This window comes from Rana temporaria, chromosome 5 (genome assembly GCF_905171775.1).
Source record: "Rana temporaria chromosome 5, aRanTem1.1, whole genome shotgun sequence".
NCBI classification, from domain to species: Eukaryota; Metazoa; Chordata; class Amphibia; order Anura; family Ranidae; genus Rana; species Rana temporaria.
The window spans coordinates 460,598-478,400 of NC_053493.1; the positions used below are offsets into that span (position 1 = coordinate 460,598).

At 52.0% G+C, this 17,803-nt stretch overlaps 1 protein-coding gene across 4 annotated transcripts in view; it reads left to right on the top strand.

Annotated features, from left to right (window-relative positions):
* CPSF1 (cleavage and polyadenylation specific factor 1) overlaps window positions 1-17,803 on the top strand; it is a 91,234-nt gene that overhangs the window by 61,797 nt on the left and 11,634 nt on the right. For all 4 annotated transcript variants that reach the window (XM_040352064.1, XM_040352063.1, XM_040352066.1 and 1 more), the window contains 7 exons: window positions 5,902-5,982; window positions 6,079-6,216; window positions 6,297-6,449; window positions 9,263-9,379; window positions 11,808-11,898; window positions 12,169-12,253; window positions 13,679-13,820. In XM_040352064.1, coding sequence (XP_040207998.1) covers window positions 5,902-5,982; window positions 6,079-6,216; window positions 6,297-6,449; window positions 9,263-9,379; window positions 11,808-11,898; window positions 12,169-12,253; window positions 13,679-13,820 — 807 coding nt within the window. The remainder of the gene's footprint in view (window positions 1-5,901; window positions 5,983-6,078; window positions 6,217-6,296; window positions 6,450-9,262; window positions 9,380-11,807; window positions 11,899-12,168; window positions 12,254-13,678; window positions 13,821-17,803) is intronic.

Below are 17,803 nucleotides of genomic sequence, written 5' to 3' on the forward strand. Positions count from 1 at the left end.
TGCAGTGGTATGGTCCATTCTCTTATATTCATATATAACTTCCCTCTGCAGTGGTATGGTCCACCTCCCTGTGTTTCTATATAATCTGACTTTCTCTTCCGTTGATGGACGGACACAGCAGCAATTGACCTTGGGGTATTATTCTCCCTTTTAGGAGATTGACTAGGCAGAAAAAACAGCATGTCAAGTGTTAAACACACCCCGGGTACATCCCTCACACTCTGCTCTGCAGCTTCAGCTCCAGTTTTTTTTCTGCCTAGTGAGGAGGTGACATGGCTCTTCTGGGCCCATGTGCTCTGGAGAACATTTTTTTTTTTTTCGCTTTTCTTTCGTTTTTTCCTGCATTTTTGGATCCTGAGATCTACAATCAACTGCCGACTGGGTGACAGACTGGATCCTTGTAGTCCCCCCATGTTCGTCCATTGAGCATGTGCCGGCCTTTAGCTACACGCTGGGCCGTCCACGACATGCCCTGTTGCTCCAGGGGTGGCCGGTGAGCTATACGCTCCAGGGCACACATATGACTGGGCTCTATGTCTGTGTCGCAGTGTGCCGGGCCGACAGCCATGCCATAACTGCGCGGACGTTGGTTCTGTCCGGGATGCCTCCTGCCGGTGGTCGCAGGACGGGTAAGTAGCAGTTCCCCCTGCTCTGGCAGGGTGGAACGGGCTGGGTATTCCCGGGGAGGTCGATTAGGGGGTTCCAACCCTTCCTTCTCTTCCTGTCCTTCCCTCCTCCCCGTGCTCTGTGGTAGCTGGGCCTGCTGTGTACTGACCAGGGTCCTCTTGGGGGCTCCGTGTCCTGGGGGGGGGGGCTGTGCTGGGTGTCTGGGTCCGCTCTCCATATGTGGGGTTGTCTGGTGCCATGGGGGGGCCTCCGCGCTGAGGCCCAGTGTGTTCACAGCCATTTGCTTCTTCCTCTCAGCCCCGTTTTCGGCGGCCATTTTGGCGGTGCCCGGCGCCTTTTTTCTGGTGGAGCGGCGGCCATTTTCTTGTAGTCACCAGCTAGCTTTTTGCCTCTAGCGGTGGAAGCAGTCCTTCTGGACGGCGCCAACGGCACAGGAAGACACCGCAGCCATACCAGAGAGGCATGTGGGGAGAGCGGACAGCGGGGTTGTGCAGTTACCTGGGTCGGTGTGGTGAGTCCTCCGGGGGGGGGGGGGGGGCCTCAGTCGGAGCAGCTAGGTGGGTGGAATTTTGTTGTGTGCCTTGGTCCCTATGGAGGTCAGGCAAGTGGTCGGCACTCCCTGTGGTGACAACCGGTGCCCCGACACTTGGTGCCTATGGACACCTATATGGTCAGTCAACTTTTATGTTGCCAGGGTGGAAGCGGTGTGCGGGCGTGTAGGGGGTAAAAACGACCCCTCCACCTTCTTGGAGAAGCTCTGACTCAGACTCGGGTCTTGCTGTGGCATATGTCCCCTGCTCTGACATGTCAGAAGATACGGACCAGGACCTTGCGGAATGGTTCCTTCCGCGTCTGGGTCAGCGCAAATAGGCGCTGGTGCAGCACTTATCACTAGGTGCAGGACCCTAATAAGATGGGGGATACGGCGAGGGCATCTGTTAAGGTGCCGGTCCCTTCTGGGTCCCACGAGCCAGCCCGCACCGCTAGGTTCCCTGCCTAGTTTATTTGGTAGGTATATACTAAAACTGGGTACGGCCGCAGCATTCCAAAATATCGCATGGCTGTCCGTTATCCCCTGGAGGAGTGTTTTCCTAAAAATGGACATCTCCTCCGGTGGGGCCCTCCTCTATCCAGGGGAATAACACGAGGGACCCCTGTTTTAAGCATCCTGCAGACAGGCCGGACCGAGGCGGTGGCCCGTGCCTTGTTCTCGGTATTGTGGTCGGCGTTGCAGCCACTGTTGGTCCCGACCCTGGTGTCACTGATGCTCCCTTAAGGGGCAAAGATTGCTGCGCCGTGTTTGGAATAGCAACAGGCTTTCCCGGTCTGCATGACAGCGGACCAGTTGGTGCATGGCCTTAAGTATGTCTGCAATGCGGCCTTAGATACTGCTCCCTGGCTGTCCAGTACGCCAGTATCTGCGGTGGGGCTACGCCTCATGATTTGACTGAAATGCTGGTCTGCGGACCAAACGTCCAAGGCACTGGCGGATTGCCCTACCAGGGTTCTGGAGCCTCGACGAATGACATGACAAAAAATGTCGTTTGGGGTGAGAGCACGGTGCTCCCTCAGATTTCGGAAAGGTATGGTGCCACGCCGTAGGCCAGGGCCCTCCTTTTTTTTTTTTTCCCGCTCATGGTGGTTCTTTTCCTTCCGTCGTTCCCAGGCCGACAGGGTGCCCGCTATGGGACTACAGTATCCCTGTTTGTTTCTCGCAAGCAAACATGGCTGCGAGCAAAGTGTGGCGACATAGAGGTTTCGCCCTTGTGAGTTTGCAGCTCGGTGGACCTCCCTGCTTCCGCCCAGTGGGTCTGTGAAGTGGTTTCATCTGGGTGCGTGATGGAGTTTTTTCCTCTTGTCCACCAGAAAAACTGATTCTTTTTCCTCCGAGTTTCATTCCCTTCTGGCTACCGGGCCGCCTTCTTGGGGCTGTGCAGGACCTGCTCAGGGCAGGGATTGGTGTCTGGGCCGTTGGCTCTTCGGTTTCCAAGGCATCTACGATCTGTTGGTAGCTTCAGAGAAGGGAGGGGTCGGTCCGGTCCTGGATCCCGAGACCCTCAACAGCGTTGTGATGGCACAAAGGTTCAGGATGGCAGCTTGTCACTTTGTGGTCGCTGCACTACGTCTGGGGAATTGGACGTCAGGGACGCATTTTATTGCGGCCCCTGTGTGCGTCAGGCATTGGAGGTTTCTGCCGTTTGCAGTCTGGGTTGAGCGCTGCAAACTGGTGGGTCTCCCCTTTTTGGTCCGATGTCGGCACTGGGAGTTTCTTCAGGGCTTTCACCAAGGTGCTCGCTCCGATTCTGGCCCTGCTGTGGCAGTGCGGGATCGCTATTGTAGGATACCTGGACGATCTTTTTAGAGCTTCTTCAAGCTCAGAGTTAGAGGTGGATGTGTCTATCACCTGCCAGACTAAAATTCGGTTGGCTGTTGGCTGTTGGCTGTTTAATGTTCAGAAGTCGGACCGTCTGTGTCTGGAATACCTGGGGTTGGTCCTGGATTCCTCGGAGGCGGGAGTTTTTCTTCCCTTGGAAAACCTGCAGCCACTGCTAACTGCGGTGAGGCAGTTGGTGTCCCAGAAGTGGTCATCTCTTTGCTTTTGCATGCGAGTTCTGGGTCTGATGGTGGCCTCCTTCGAGGCGGTGCCGTATGCTCAATTTCACACTCGTGTGTTACAGAGAGAAATTATTTTGTGTTGGGACAAGCTCCCTTCGTCTCTGGATCACCAAGTCCGGGTGAGTCGCCTGGTCAGGCCCTCCCTAGTGTGGTGGCTGACATCTCGGGTGCTTTGGGCCGGGAAGTCGTTCCTGCCATGCCATTGGATGGTGGTCACAACGGATGCCAGTCTTGCCGGCTGGGGGGGGGGGCAGGGGGGTTCAGTCAGACGCCAATCAATGTCCTGGAACTCTGGGCGATCAGGCTGTGCCTCTCTAAGTGGTCTCTGAGACTGCAGGGCCACCCGGTCGGGATTCAGTCGGACAACGCCATGGCTGTGGCATATGTCAATCATCAAGGGGGCACGCGGAGCTCGGCTGCAGCGGCGGAAGTCGCTCACATCTTCCGGTGGGCCGACAGAACCGGAACACTATTTTCGGCCGTTTACATTCCAGGCATAAAGAACTGGCAGGCGGACTACCTATGTCGCCAAACGCTAGACCAAGGAGTATGGTCGATACACCCGGATGTGTCTGAAATGGGGCACTCCAGACATGGATCTTCTGGCGTCCCGACTCAAACGGAAGGTGTCACGGTTCGTGGCCAGGTCAAAGAGACCCGTGGGCGGATGCGTCGGACGCTTTGGTGGCACCGTGGGGTCACTATCGCCTAATCTACGCTTGCCCTCCTCTGGAGCTTCTTCCTTGTCTTCTGCGCAGAGTGGAAGCCGAGGTGATACCAACAATCCTAATTGCTCCGGATTGGCCTCGCCGTCCCTGGTACGCAGATCTGGTGCGTCTGATGGCAGATGTTCCGTGGCGCCTGCCAATACGAGAGGATCTTCTGTCGCAGGGTCCTATCTTTCATCCTGCTTTTCAGTCGTTGGCTTTAACGGCGTGGCTATTGCGAGGTCTGTCGGATTCGTTACTCTCTACCATGCTGCGTGCGCGGAAGCCTACTTCACGGAAGATTTACCATCGTACATGGAAGGCTTACATCTTCTCTATGTGAGGAGATGGATTGGCACCCTCGTGCATACTTGATGTCCCGGATTCTGCTGTTCTTACAGCGTGGAGTGGATCAGCACTCGCCATAAGTACGATTTAAGGGGCAGATTTCGGCCTTGGCTGTTTCCTTTCAGCGACCCTTGGCGGCTCACTCTCTGGTGACTGGTCCTAAAAAGGGGTCTGGCTGTCTCGTCGGCCACCATTTTCTGGGTGGATCAGATGGGTCGTGCTTCAGGCCTATGCCCTAAAGGGGCAGGCGCCCCCCTTCCCAGTTACGGCGCATTCGACAGGGCGATTGGTGCCTCTTGGGCTTTCTGCCATCAAGCGTCTGTTTTACAGGTGTGTAAGGCGGTGACCTGGTCGTCAGTCCACACCTCCCAAAGTTTTACAAGGTGGATGTGAGTGCATCTTCGGATGCCTCCTTTGGCCGCGAGGTTTTACAGGCGGCTGTTTGAGGTTGAAGTTCCTCCATTGAGGAACTCTGGTTTGTTGGGGTGAAGTTGGTTTGCTGTGTTTTCCCACCCCTCGATTTTTTGACACTGCTTGGGGACGTCCCCAAGGTCAATTGCTGCTGTGTCTGTCCATGAACGGAAGAGAAAATAGGATTTTTGTACTCACCGTAAAATCCATTTCTCTGAGTTCATAGACGGACACAGCACCCACCCCTCCTTTGTTTGTACTGCTTGTTTACAAACTGGAGCTGCAGAGCAGAGTGTGAGGGATGTACCCGGGGGACCCGCCCCCTGGGAGGTACTGTACTGTGTGGAGTGTTTAACACTTGACATGCTGTTTTTTCTGCCTAGTCAATCTCCTAAAAGGGAGGATAATGCCCTAAGGTCAATTGCTGCTGTGTCCGTCCATGAATGCAGAGAAATAGATTTTACGGTGAGTACAAAAATCCTATTTTTGTCTGCAGTGGTATGGTCCCTTTCTTCATATTTATGTGTAGCCTGACATCCCTCTGCAATGGTATGGTCCATCTCCCTATATAACCCGACATCCCTCTGCAATGGTATGGTCCATCTCCCTATATAACCCGACATCACTCTGCAATGGTATGGTGCACCTCCCTATATAACCAGACATCCCTCTGCAATGGTATGGTCCATCTCCCTATATAACCTGACATCCCTCTGCAATGGTATGGTCCACCTCCCTATATTCCTATATAACCTGACATCCCTCTGCAATGGTATGGTCCATCTCCCTATATTCCTATATAACCTGACATCCCTCTGCAATGGTATGGTCCATCTCCCTATATAACCCAACATCCCTCTGCAATGGTATGGTGCACCTCCCTATATAACCAGACATCCCTCTGCAATGGTATGGTCCATCTCCCTATATAACCTGACATCCCTCTGCAATGGTATGGTCCACCTCCCTATATTCCTATATAACCCGACATCCCTCTGCAGTGGTTTGGTCCATCTCCTTATATTCCTGTATAACATGACTTTTCTCTGCGCCCTCCCTCCGGTATGGTCCAAATGATCAATGACCTCCCACCTTTGTGTTAATTTTTGTTCTGCGCCCCCTCGATCTCCCCCCCCCCTTGGCAGTGGTATGGTGTAGACACTAGATGTATAACTCTGCTGTGACTTGACAGGTCCTCGTGGATTCTGAGCTGCTGATCTATGAAGCATTTTCACACGACTCTCAGGGGAATCTGAAAGTTCGATTTAAAAAGGTGAGTAGTAATGGAATCGGTTGCTATGAGTCTATGGATCTCCTTCTCTAGCAGAACTTCTCTTTTTAAGCCTCAAACCCCAATCCTCTCCTACAGGTTCCTCATAATATAAATATCAGGGAGAAGAAGCAGAAACAGTCTAAGAAGAAGGCTGAAGGATCGGTGGAGGATCATGGTGCCCGCGGTCGCGTTGCACGGTTCCGTTTTTTTCAGGACATCTATGGATATTCAGGGGTGAGGGATCACTTGGAGGTGGATGGGGGGTGGAGGGGGTCTGGTTATAATTTGTCACTCGCTCTTTCTTTGTTTCTCAGGTGTTCATATGTGGCCCCTCCCCTCACTGGCTGCTGGTCACCAACCGTGGCGCTCTACGCCTGCACCCCATGACCATCGATGGATCCATTGAATCATTTGCCCCCTTCCACAATGTCAACTGCCCCAGAGGGTTCCTTTACTTCAACCGGCAGGTGAGCAAGCCCTTCCTTTGCATGGTGGGGAGGAGATGGTGAGGACCCCTCAGTCCTACCCCGAAGGGCTTATTTACACTTGCTTAGACTTTAACACGCTTCACCATGCTTTTTTGATGGTTCGGTGGTGCTTTTTAAGCTTTTTTTAAAGCTTTGATTAAGCTTTGCAAATGGTGTGGTGTGTGTGTGTGTGTGCTGATTTTTAAAGGGGCCAAGTAAGTAGTACCCCCACTCAGCAGATCCCCAGCTCATTATTACCCCTGTTCAGCAGTTTCCCAGCTCATTGATGCCCTCGTTCAGCAGATCTGCAGCTTATTAGTACTCTTGTTTAGAAGATTTCCTGCTCAGTGGTAACCCCCAGCTCTGCTGATCCCTCCGCTCAGTGGTAACTCCCAGCTCTGCTGATCCCTCTGCTCAGTGGTAACTCCCAGCTCTGCTGATCCCTCTGCTCAGTGGTAACTCCCAGCTCTGCTGATCCCTCTGCTCAGTGGTAACTCCCAGCTCTGCTGATCCCTCTGCTCAGTGGTAACTCCCAGCTCTGCTGATCCCTCTGCTCAGTGGTAACTCCCAGCTCTGCTGATCCCTCTGCTCAGTGGTAACTCCCAGCTCTGCTGATCCCTCTGCTCAGTGGTAACTCCCAGCTCTGCTGATCCCTCTGCTCAGTGGTAACTCCCAGCTCTGCTGATCCCTCTGCTCAGTGGTAACTCCCAGCTCTGCTGATCCCTTTGCTCAGTGGTAACTCCCAGCTCTGCTGATCCCTCTGCTCAGTGGTAACTCCCAGCTCTGCTGATCCCTCTGCTCAGTGGTAACTCCCAGCTCTGCTGATCCCTCTGCTCAGTGGTAACTCCCAGCTCTGCTGATCCCTCTGCTCAGTGGTAACTCCCAGCTCTGCTGAACCTCGAACCCCCCCCCCCCCCCTTTCCCATGTTGCGCACCACACATGCCATCTCCTGCTCCAGTCCCCCAACTCTGCTGGTCCCCGGCTTACCTTCCGTTATAGCGTTCCCATGTTGCACACCGCGTGTGCCTTTTGCTAGTTGATCCACTCCGGACCCCGCTCACCTTCCTTCTGCTCCACGCCAGATGGGGCGTCTGCACCAGACACTCCTAGAGTATATTCACATTTGATGGCTGATGACATCTTTCCGATTCGCTTGTTGGTTTCCCAGTGCATCCTGGGATATCTCATACCTGCGATTACGCCAAAGCAAAGCCAACTCCCCTCAGAAGCTGCAGGTGCTGTTGGCGAGTGTTATCATAGACTTCTATGGAGGGTTTGGAGATTTTTTGAAGCACCAAGCAAGCCATGTTGGCGTTCAGAGTGCTTTAAAAAAAGAGTCAAATGCCATGTTTTAAAGCATGTGTGGAAGAGGCCTTTTTAAGTAGGGATGTTGGTGGGAAGAAGGTGGTGAGGTCCCCTCTGTCTGCCTCTCAGTGAGTAGGGATGAATGAGGAGCAGGTGATGAGGTCCCCTCTGTCTGCCTCTCGGGGAGTAGGGATGAATGAGGAGCAGGTGGTGAGGTCCCCTCTGTCTGCCTCTCGGGGAGTAGGGATGAATGAGGAGCAGGTGGTGAGGTCCCCTCTGTCTGCCTCTCAGTGAGTAGGGATGAATGAGAAGCAGGTGGTGAGGTCCCCTCTGTCTGCCTCTCAGTGAGTAGGGATGAATGAGGAGCAGGTGATGAGGTCCCCTCTGTCTGCCTCTCAGTGAGTAGGGATGAATGAGGAGCAGGTGATGAGGTCCCCTCTGTCTGCCTCTCAGTGAGTAGGGATGAATGAGAAGCAGGTGGTGAGGTCCCCTCTGTCTGCCTCTCAGTGAGTAGGGATGAATGAGGAGCAGGTGATGAGGTCCCCTCTGTCTGCCTCTCAGTGAGTAGGGATGAATGAGGAGCAGGTGATGAGGTCCCCTCTGTCTGCCTCTCAGTGAGTAGGGATGAATGAGAAGCAGGTGGTGAGGTCCCCTCTGTCTGCCTCTCAGTGAGTAGGGATGAATGAGGAGCAGGTGATGAGGTCCCCTCTGTCTGCCTCTCGGGGAGTAGGGATGAATGAGGAGCAGGTGGTGAGGTCCCCTCTGTCTGCCTCTCGGGGAGTAGGGATGAATGAGGAGCAGGTGGTGAGGTCCCCTTTGTCTGCCTCTCAGGGAGTAGGGATGAATGAGGAGCAGGTGGTGAGGTCCCCTCTGTCTGCCTCTCGGGGAGTAGGGATGAATGAGGAGCAGGTGGTGAGGTCCCCTCTGTCTGCCTCTCGGGGAGTAGGGATGAATGAGGAGCAGGTGGTGAGGTCCCCTCTGTCTGCCTCTCAGGGAGTAGGGATGAATGAGGAGCAGGTGGTGAGGTCCCCTCTGTCTGCCTCTCAGTGAGTAGGGATGAATGAGGAGCAGGTGGTGAGGTCCCCTCTGTCTGCCTCTCGGGGAGTAGGGATGAATGAGGAGGAGGTCCCCTCTGTCATCCTCTCGGGGAGTAGGGATGAATGAGGAGCAGGTGGTGAGGTCCCCTCTGTCTGCCTCTCGGGGAGTAGGGATGAATGAGGAGCAGGTCCCCTCTGTCTGCCTCTCGGGGAGTAGGGATGAATGAGGAGGAGGAGGAGGAGGTGGTGGTGAGGTCCCCTCTGTCTGCCTCTCGGGGAGTAGGGATGAATGAGGAGGAGGAGGAGGAGGAGGTGGTGGTGAGGTCCCCTCTGTCTGCCTCTCGGGGAGTAGGGATGAATGAGGAGCAGGTGGTGAGGTCCCCTCTGTCTCTCAGGAGGAGCAGCATGGGGGGGGGGTAATGTTGCTGTTTTGTGGGAAGGTTTTTATAGCGGCTGTTTTTGTTCTGCAGGGTGAATTACGGATCAGTGTCCTTCCTGCTTACCTATCCTATGACGCTCCCTGGCCCGTCCGGAAGATCCCGCTTCGCTGCACGGCGCACTACGTGTCCTACCATGTGGAGTCCAAGGTGAGACATTGACCCGGCTGGTGGACTGAGATCTGCACAGAGCTTGACATTCATTAACTGTATGAAATGATATCGCATTCCTCCAGGAGGGCCGCGGGAGGTCCGGGAACTGCACTGTGGACCCCTCACTACTTGGAGAAGGCTCCATTCACACTTGTGCCACTTGGGACACTAAACTGTTTTAAATATGTGTAACTTAAAGGGTTCCCGCACCACCTTTGTTGCGACTTTCATGTGACTGAAGTGCCATAGACTGCAATGTAAACCCTCAAAAATAGTACAGACTGAATGTTATACTTTTGACTAGGGGTGTCCCGATACCACTTTTTTAAGACCGAGTACAAGTACAGATACCGAATACCGATACTTTTTTAAATCTCGTGTGACAGCCGCACATGTGTCAGTATGTTGTTTTTTTTTTGGTTTTTTTTTATCTTTAACAATTTGTTTTTATTTTTTTACATTTTTTTTATTTTATTTATAATGCTTTCTTTTTTTTAAGGGGGGGGGGGGGTGACCGTGTCAGTGTGTGTGGTGTGTTTTTTTTTTTTTTTTTTTTTTTTTATCTTTAATTTTTTTTTCTACAATCATTTTTTTATTCTTTTGTTTTTTTATTCTTTTTTTATTTGGTGAGATATCAGGGGTCTTAACAGACCTCTGACATCTTCCCTTTGAGACAGGGAAAGGGACTAAGGACACATGTTCCCCAGTCCCTTTCTCAGCAGCCTCAGCTGTGCTGAAAATGAATGGAGAGAAGACAGCGTCTTCTGTTCATTCATAAACTGAAACATTTGTAAACACAGGTTACAATGTTTCAGTTATGTGAATGGACAGTCAGTGATCGGATTTACCGGCTCCTACCCCGCTCTCCATTCTGACATTTCCAGGGGGTGGAGGAGGAGCACGGAAGGGGAGAGAAACACGGTGGGATACGCGGCGGCATACACGGGATACACGGCGGCATACACGGGATACACGGCGGCTTTCAGCTGCTTTAAAATCAGCGGTGATCGGTGCTGGTAACTTCCCCACGCACTGATCACCGCCGACAGTACAAGTATCGGGGAAGCATCGGGAGCATTTGTACAAGTACTCGGGCAAATGCTTGGTATCGGTATCGGGACAACCCTACTTGTGACAGTTGTGCAACAGTTGTCCATTATCATCGGTCAGAGCCAAAGTAGTATCCAAGTCGCACCCATCCAAAGGTGCACCAAGTTTGTATCAAAGTTGCACCAAAGTTATACTCCAAAGTCGCCTGACTTTTGGAATCGTGCAAGTGTGAATGGAGCCTAACTGGTCTGTCCTGGTAGGGCGCTCTGATTAGATCACTAAGAACCCCCCCCCCCCCTCCATTAACACGTGTGCCACTTGCCATGCGACTTTGGGCATCAGTCACATGACATACTGTACCCCATGTTTTCCAATGATAACCATTCATATATGTCCATGTTAACCACTTGCCAACCAGCTGCCTGATATACGACGGCAGGTCGGTTCTATTGCGCAGTACCGGTACGGCGGTTCCTTCAATAGCTATAGCGGGCAAGCACGTCGCCTAAACTGATGCGCATGGCTGCGATATTCGCTCCTGAGAGAGGCAGAATGGGGATCTGTCAATGTAAACAAACAGATTCCAGTTCTGTCAGGTGAGTAGAGAGAGATTGTTTGTTCCTAGTGATCAGGAACCGCGATCTCTCTCCTCCTCCAGTCAGTCCCACCCCCCCCCCACAGTTAGAAACTCCTCCCTAGGACACAGTTAACCCCTTGATCGCCCCCCTTCCCTGCCAGTGACATTTATACAGCAATCGGCGCATTATTATAACACTGATCGCTGTATAAATGTCACTGGTCCAAAAAGTGTCCAATCTGTCCGCTGCAATGCCACAGTCCCATTCAAAATCACTGATCACCGCCATTACTAGTAAAAAAAAAAAAAAATGCCATAAATCTGTCCCCTATTTTGTAGATGCTATATATTTTGTGCAAACCAATCAATGTACGCTTATTGCTATTTTTGAAAAAAAAAAAAAGTAAAAATATGTAGAAGAATATATATTGGCCTAAACTGAGGAAGAATCACACTTTTTGGTTTATAGCACAAAAAATAAAAACCACAGAGGTGATCAAATACCACCAAAAAAAGCTCCATTTGTGGTGCGGGGGGGGGGGGGGGGAGGACATCAATTTATTTGGGGGGTACTTCTATGTTAACCCTCAAAAGTTGCCTGAAAGTCGCACCTGTATGTTTCACATGCAACAGTGGGTCTGACTTTTGCAGAGGGGCAACAAGTCGCATCAAAGTTGCACCAAAGTCGCCTGATTTTGGAGTGTGAATGGAGCCTAATAAGTGGTTGTATACAGAACAGTAAGATGTATATACTCTGTTCGGTCTTGGAGAATGCCATTGCTTGTTCTGTTGTTCCAGGTGTATGCAGTTGTCACGAGTGTGGATGACACGTGTACTCGGATCCCTCGCATGACTGGGGAGGAGAAGGAGTTTGAGACCATGGAGAGAGGTGAGCAGAGCCCAGCGGGAACATGTTGTATTGTCTCGTATTCCATCCTGTGATGTCCTTGTGTCTAATATTCCATGTTTTCTATTATTCTTGTGTTCCTTGTAGTAACCTACCTTATCTACCTACCTTACCTGCCTTCTCTCTGAGTCACCTCTTCATCTGTGGTTTTAGAATTGTTTCATGTTGTCCAAAGCCGTTTAATGTCCTTCTCGGTGTGAGATTTCTATACAACTCAGGGGATCCTTTTTTATTTATTTTTTGTTCTTGTAGACGATCGCTATATGTCACCTGTCCAAGAGGCGTTCTCCATCCAGCTAATCTCCCCTGTCAGTTGGGAGACCATCCCCAACACCAGGTACTGTACCCATTTCTGTTCTCTTCTAGGCTGGTGAGTAATAACGACCAGTCTACCATCTTTCTGTAATCCCATTTTCATCCTGGTCCGCTAATGGCGCTTAATTCCAGAATGTCTCCCTTTTCATTACTGGGGTATACGCCCTGTCTATGGCAGGATTAGTACTGGGAAAGCCAACTCACCCTTTGGGCAATGTTGTCCCTGAAGCCCCTCCAACCCTGATGCCCTCCTTCGCCTTGGATCCCTGGGATGCCCTCCTCCGCCTTGGATCCCTGGGATGCCCTCCCCCGCCTTGGATCCCTGGGATGCCCTCCCCCGCCTTGGATCCCTGGGATGCCCTCCCCCGCCTTGGATCCCTGGGATGCCCTCCCCCGCCTTGGATCCCTGGGATGCCCTCCCCCGCCTTGGATCCCTGGGATGCCCTCCCCCGCCTTGGATCCCTGGGATGCCCTCCTTCGCCTTGGATCCCTGTGTCCTCATTAAATTATCTATGCCTTTTTGTATCCATGAGGTCAGAGATTATTGGTCAAAGGTCTGGTTTTCAGGAGTGAAGCCAGTGGTTCTCGGGTTGAAGGTCTGTGTTCAGGAGTGAGACTAGTGGTTACTAGTTTAAGGTTTATATTCAGGAATGATGCCTGCAGTTCTTGGTTGAAGGTCTCTAAGATGTGAAGCCATGGTTTAGGTTGAATGTCTGTGCTTGCCAACAAGGGTTCAACCTTCACTAGCTTTGTGTTCAGTTATACGGCCGGTTGAAGGTCCGTGTTGAGGAGGACCGTATGGTTGAAGGTCCGTGTTGAGGAGGACCGTATGGTTGAAGGTCCGTGTTGAGGAGGACCGTATGGTGGAAGGTCCGTGTTGAGGAGGACCGTATGGTGGAAGGTCCGTGTTGAGGAGGACCGTATGGTTGAAGGTCCGTGTTGAGGAGGACCGTATGGTTGAAGGTCCGTGTTGAGGAGGACCGTATGGTTGAAGGTCCGTGTTGAGGAGGACCGTATGGTTGAAGGTCCGTGTTGAGGAGGACCGTATGGTTGAAGGTCCGTGTTGAGGAGGACCGTATGGTTGAAGGTCCGTGTTGAGGAGGACCGTATGGTTGAAGGTCCGTGTTGAGGAGGACCGTATGGTTGAAGGTCCGTGTTGAGGAGGACCGTATGGTTGAAGGTCCGTGTTGAGGAGGACCGTATGGTTGAAGGTCCGTGTTGAGGAGGACCGTATGGTGGAAGGTCCGTGTTGAGGAGGACCGTATGGTGGAAGGTCCGTGTTGAGGAGGACCGTATGGTTGAAGGTCCGTGTTGAGGAGGACCGTATGGTTGAAGGTCTGTCAAGGACCAGTAATTTTGGCTGTAGGTCTGTGTTTAGGAGGACAGTGGTTTCCAGTTTAGGTCTGTTATATGGTATAAAGCTAGCATCTTCTTATGTGTGTTTCAGGATCGATTTGGACGAATGGGAGCACGCCACCTGCATGAGAACTGTGAACTTGAAGAGTGAAGAGACGGTGTCTGGCCTGAAGGGGTACATTGCAGTGGGCACATGCGTGATGCAAGGAGAGGAAGTGACCTGTAGAGGGCGGGTAAGTCACGTATTGGAAGTCATTTCAGCTGTCCACCATAAGTCCTGGGGTGCATGGACTCCTCTGCCTACCGGACAGTGACTGTTCCACCATGGAAATATTGACAGAGGATAATTTCTTATGTTTCAAGAGATATCTTATCTGTAAATAGGCAAATATTGGACAGTAATCCCTGGTGATCATGTCACGAAGGTCCTTGCTCAGGCATCTTCTCTTATAGGGGAGACAACACTGTCCCTGTCCCTAGAGCTGCACGATTCTGGCTAAAATGAGAATCGCAATTTTTTCGCTTAGAAGACAGATCGCGATTCTCGCAGCATAACGTCATCTTTCGCATTAAAACAAAAAATTTGGGCTAACTTTACTGTTTCTTTTTTTTATTCACTGAAGTGTTTTTTCTCCCCAAAAATAGCATTTGAAAGACCGCTGGGCAAATACAGCGTGACATAAAATATTGCAGCAATTGCCGTTTTATTCCATAGGGTCTCTGCTAAAATATATATAATGTTTTGGGGTTCCAAGCAATTTTCTAGCAGAAAATATTGATTTTTAACTTCAGAAACAAGTGTCAGAAAAAGATTTGGACTTTAAGGCCCAGATTCTCGTAGAATCGCCTATCTTTAGGCGGGAGTAGCGCATCTGAGTTGCACTACGCCGCCGTAACTTAGAGCGGCATGTCCCGTATTCTCAAAGAATTTGCGCTTTAAGTTGCGGCGGCGTAGTGTAACTGGGCTGGTGTAAGCCCGCCTAATTAAAATGTGGAAGTGGTGGGCGTGTTTTATGGAAATTAATCGTGACCCCACGTAATTGACGCTTTTTTTTTGAACGGCGCATGCGCTCGCATGCTCAGTATCACGTCAAATTTTCTAATTAAATTGCGCCCGCTCAATGCCTAGTCGACGTGATCGTAACTTACGTCCAGCCCCATTCACGGACGACTTACGCAAACGACGTAAAACGTGAAAAATTTTACGCTGTTCCGACGTCCATACCTAACATTGGTACGCCTCATAGAGCAGGGGTAACTTTACGCCCCAAAAAAGCCTAACGTAAACGACGTAAAAAAAAAAGCGCCGGGCGCACGTACGGTTTGAGAATCGGCGTATCTAGCTCATTACCATATTTGACGCGTAAATCGACGGAAGCGCCACCTAGCGGCCAGCGTAAATATGCAACTTGGATACGACGGCGTAAGAGACTTATGCCGGTCGGATCTAAGACAAATCTATGCGTAAAAGAATCGGGCGCATAGATACGACGCCTCACACTCGGTTACGACGGCGTATCTGGAGATACGCCGGCGTAACTCCTACAAGAATCTGGGCCTAAGTGGTTAAACTTCCTGCATTTACACACAGAAGTTTGATCTGAGAAGGAAGTTGGTTACAATGTTTCCTGTTGTTACAAACTTGGCAGACTGCCCTTCTTTACACACAGAAGTTTGATCTGAGAAGGAAGTTAGTTACAATGTTTCTTGATAAGAACTTGGCAGACTGTCCGGATAGACAGCTGAGAAATCAGATAAAGTCTCTCCACTTGTTCTATGAAAGGATCTGCAAACTCTGCATTGGAGATCGTCAGGGGGGAGGAATCGAGATCAGAGATGTCAGGGGGGGGAGGAATCGAGATCAGAGATGTCAGGGGGGGAGGAATCGAGATCCGAGATGTCAGGGGGGGAGGAATCGAGATCCGAGATGTCAGGGGGGAGGAATCGAGATCCGAGATGTCAGGGGGGAGGAATCGAGATCAGAGATGTCAGGGAGGGAGGAATCGAGATCAGAGATGTCAGGGGGGAGGAATCGAGATCACGAGATGTCAGGGGGGAGGAATCGAGATCACGAGATGTCAGGGGAGGAGGAATCGAGATCACAAGATGTCAGGGGAGGAGGAATCGAGATCACGAGATGTCAGGGGAGGAGGAATCGAGATCACGAGATGTCAGGGGGGAGGAATCGAGATCAGAGATGTCAGGGGGGGAGGAATCGAGATCAGAGATGTCAGGGGGGGAGGAATCGAGATCAGAGATGTCGGGGGAGGAATCGAGATCGGAGATGTCAGGGGGGAGGAATCGAGATCGGAGATGTCAGGGGGGGAGGAATCGAGATCGGAGATGTCAGGGGGGAGGAATCGAGATCCGAGATGTCAGGGGGGAGGAATCGAGATCCGAGATGTCAGGGGGGAGGAATCGAGATCAGAGATGTCAGGGAGGGAGGAATCGAGATCAGAGATGTCAGGGGGGAGGAATCGAGATCACGAGATGTCAGGGGGGAGGAATCGAGATCACGAGATGTCAGGGGAGGAGGAATCGAGATCACAAGATGTCAGGGGAGGAGGAATCGAGATCACGAGATGTCAGGGGAGGAGGAATCGAGATCACGAGATGTCAGGGGGGGAGGAATCGAGATCAGAGATGTCAGGGGGGGAGGAATCGAGATCAGAGATGTCAGGGGGGGAGGAATCGAGATCAGAGATGTCAGGGGGGGAGGAATCGAGATCGGAGATGTCAGGGGGGAGGAATCGAGATCGGAGATGTCAGGGGGGAGGAATCGAGATCGGAGATGTCAGGGGAGGAGGAATCGAGATCGGAGATGTCAGGGGAGGAGGAATCGAGATCGGAGATGTCAGGGGAGGAGGAATCGAGATCAGAGATGTCAGGGGAGGAGGAATCGAGATCAGAGATGTCAGGGGAGGAGGAATCGAGATCAGAGATGTCAGGGGGGGAGGAATCGAGATCAGAGATGTCAGGGGGGGAGGAATCGAGATCAGAGATGTCAGGGGGGGAGGAATCGAGATCAGAGATGTCAGGGGGGAGGAATCGAGATCAGAGATGTCAGGGGGGAGGAATCGAGATCAGAGAAGTCAGGGGGGAGGAATCGAGATCAGAGATGTCAGGGGGGAGGAATCGAGATCAGAGATGTCAGGGGGGAGGAATCGAGATCAGAGATGTCAGGGGGGAGGAATCGAGATCAGAGATGTCAGGGGGGAGGAATCGAGATCACGAGATGTCAGGGGGGAGGAATCGAGATCAGAGACGTCAGGGGGGAGGAATCGAGATGTCGGGGGGGAGGAATCGAGATCACGAGACGTCAGGGGGGAGGAATCGAGATCAGAGACGTCAGGGGGGAGGAATCGAGATCAGAGACGTCAGGGGGGAGGAATCGAGATCACGAGATGTCAGGGGGGAGGAATCGAGATCAGAGATGTCAGGGAGGGAGGAATCGAGATCAGAGATGTCAGGGGGGAGGAATCGAGATCAGAGATGTCAGGGGGGAGGAATCGAGATCAGAGATGTCAGGGGGGGAGGAATCGAGATCAGAGATGTCAGGGGGGGAGGAATCGAGATCAGAGATGTCAGGGGGGAGGAATCGAGATCAGAGATGTCAGGGGGGAGGAATCGAGATCAGAGATGTCAGGGGGGAGGAATCGAGATCAGAGATGTCAGGGGGGAGGAATCGAGATCAGAGATGTCAGGGGGGAGGAATCGAGATCAGAGATGTCAGGGGGGAGGAATCGAGATCACGAGATGTCAGGGGGGAGGAATCGAGATCAGAGACGTCAGGGGGGAGGAATCGAGATGTCGGGGGGGAGGAATCGAGATCACGAGACGTCAGGGGGGAGGAATCGAGATCAGAGACGTCAGGGGGGAGGAATCGAGATCAGAGACGTCAGGGGGGAGGAATCGAGATCAGAGACGTCAGGGGGGAGGAATCGAGATCACGAGATGTCAGGGGGGAGGAATCGAGATCAGAGATGTCAGGGGGGGAGGAATCGAGATCAGAGATGTCAGGGGGGAGGAATCGAGATCAGAGATGTCAGGGGGGGAGGAATCGAGATCAGAGATGTCAGGGGGGGAGGAATCGAGATCAGAGATGTCAGGGGGGGAGGAATCGAGATCAGAGATGTCAGGGGGGAGGAATCGAGATCAGAGATGTCAGGGGGGAGGAATCGAGATCAGAGATGTCAGGGGGGAGGAATCGAGATGT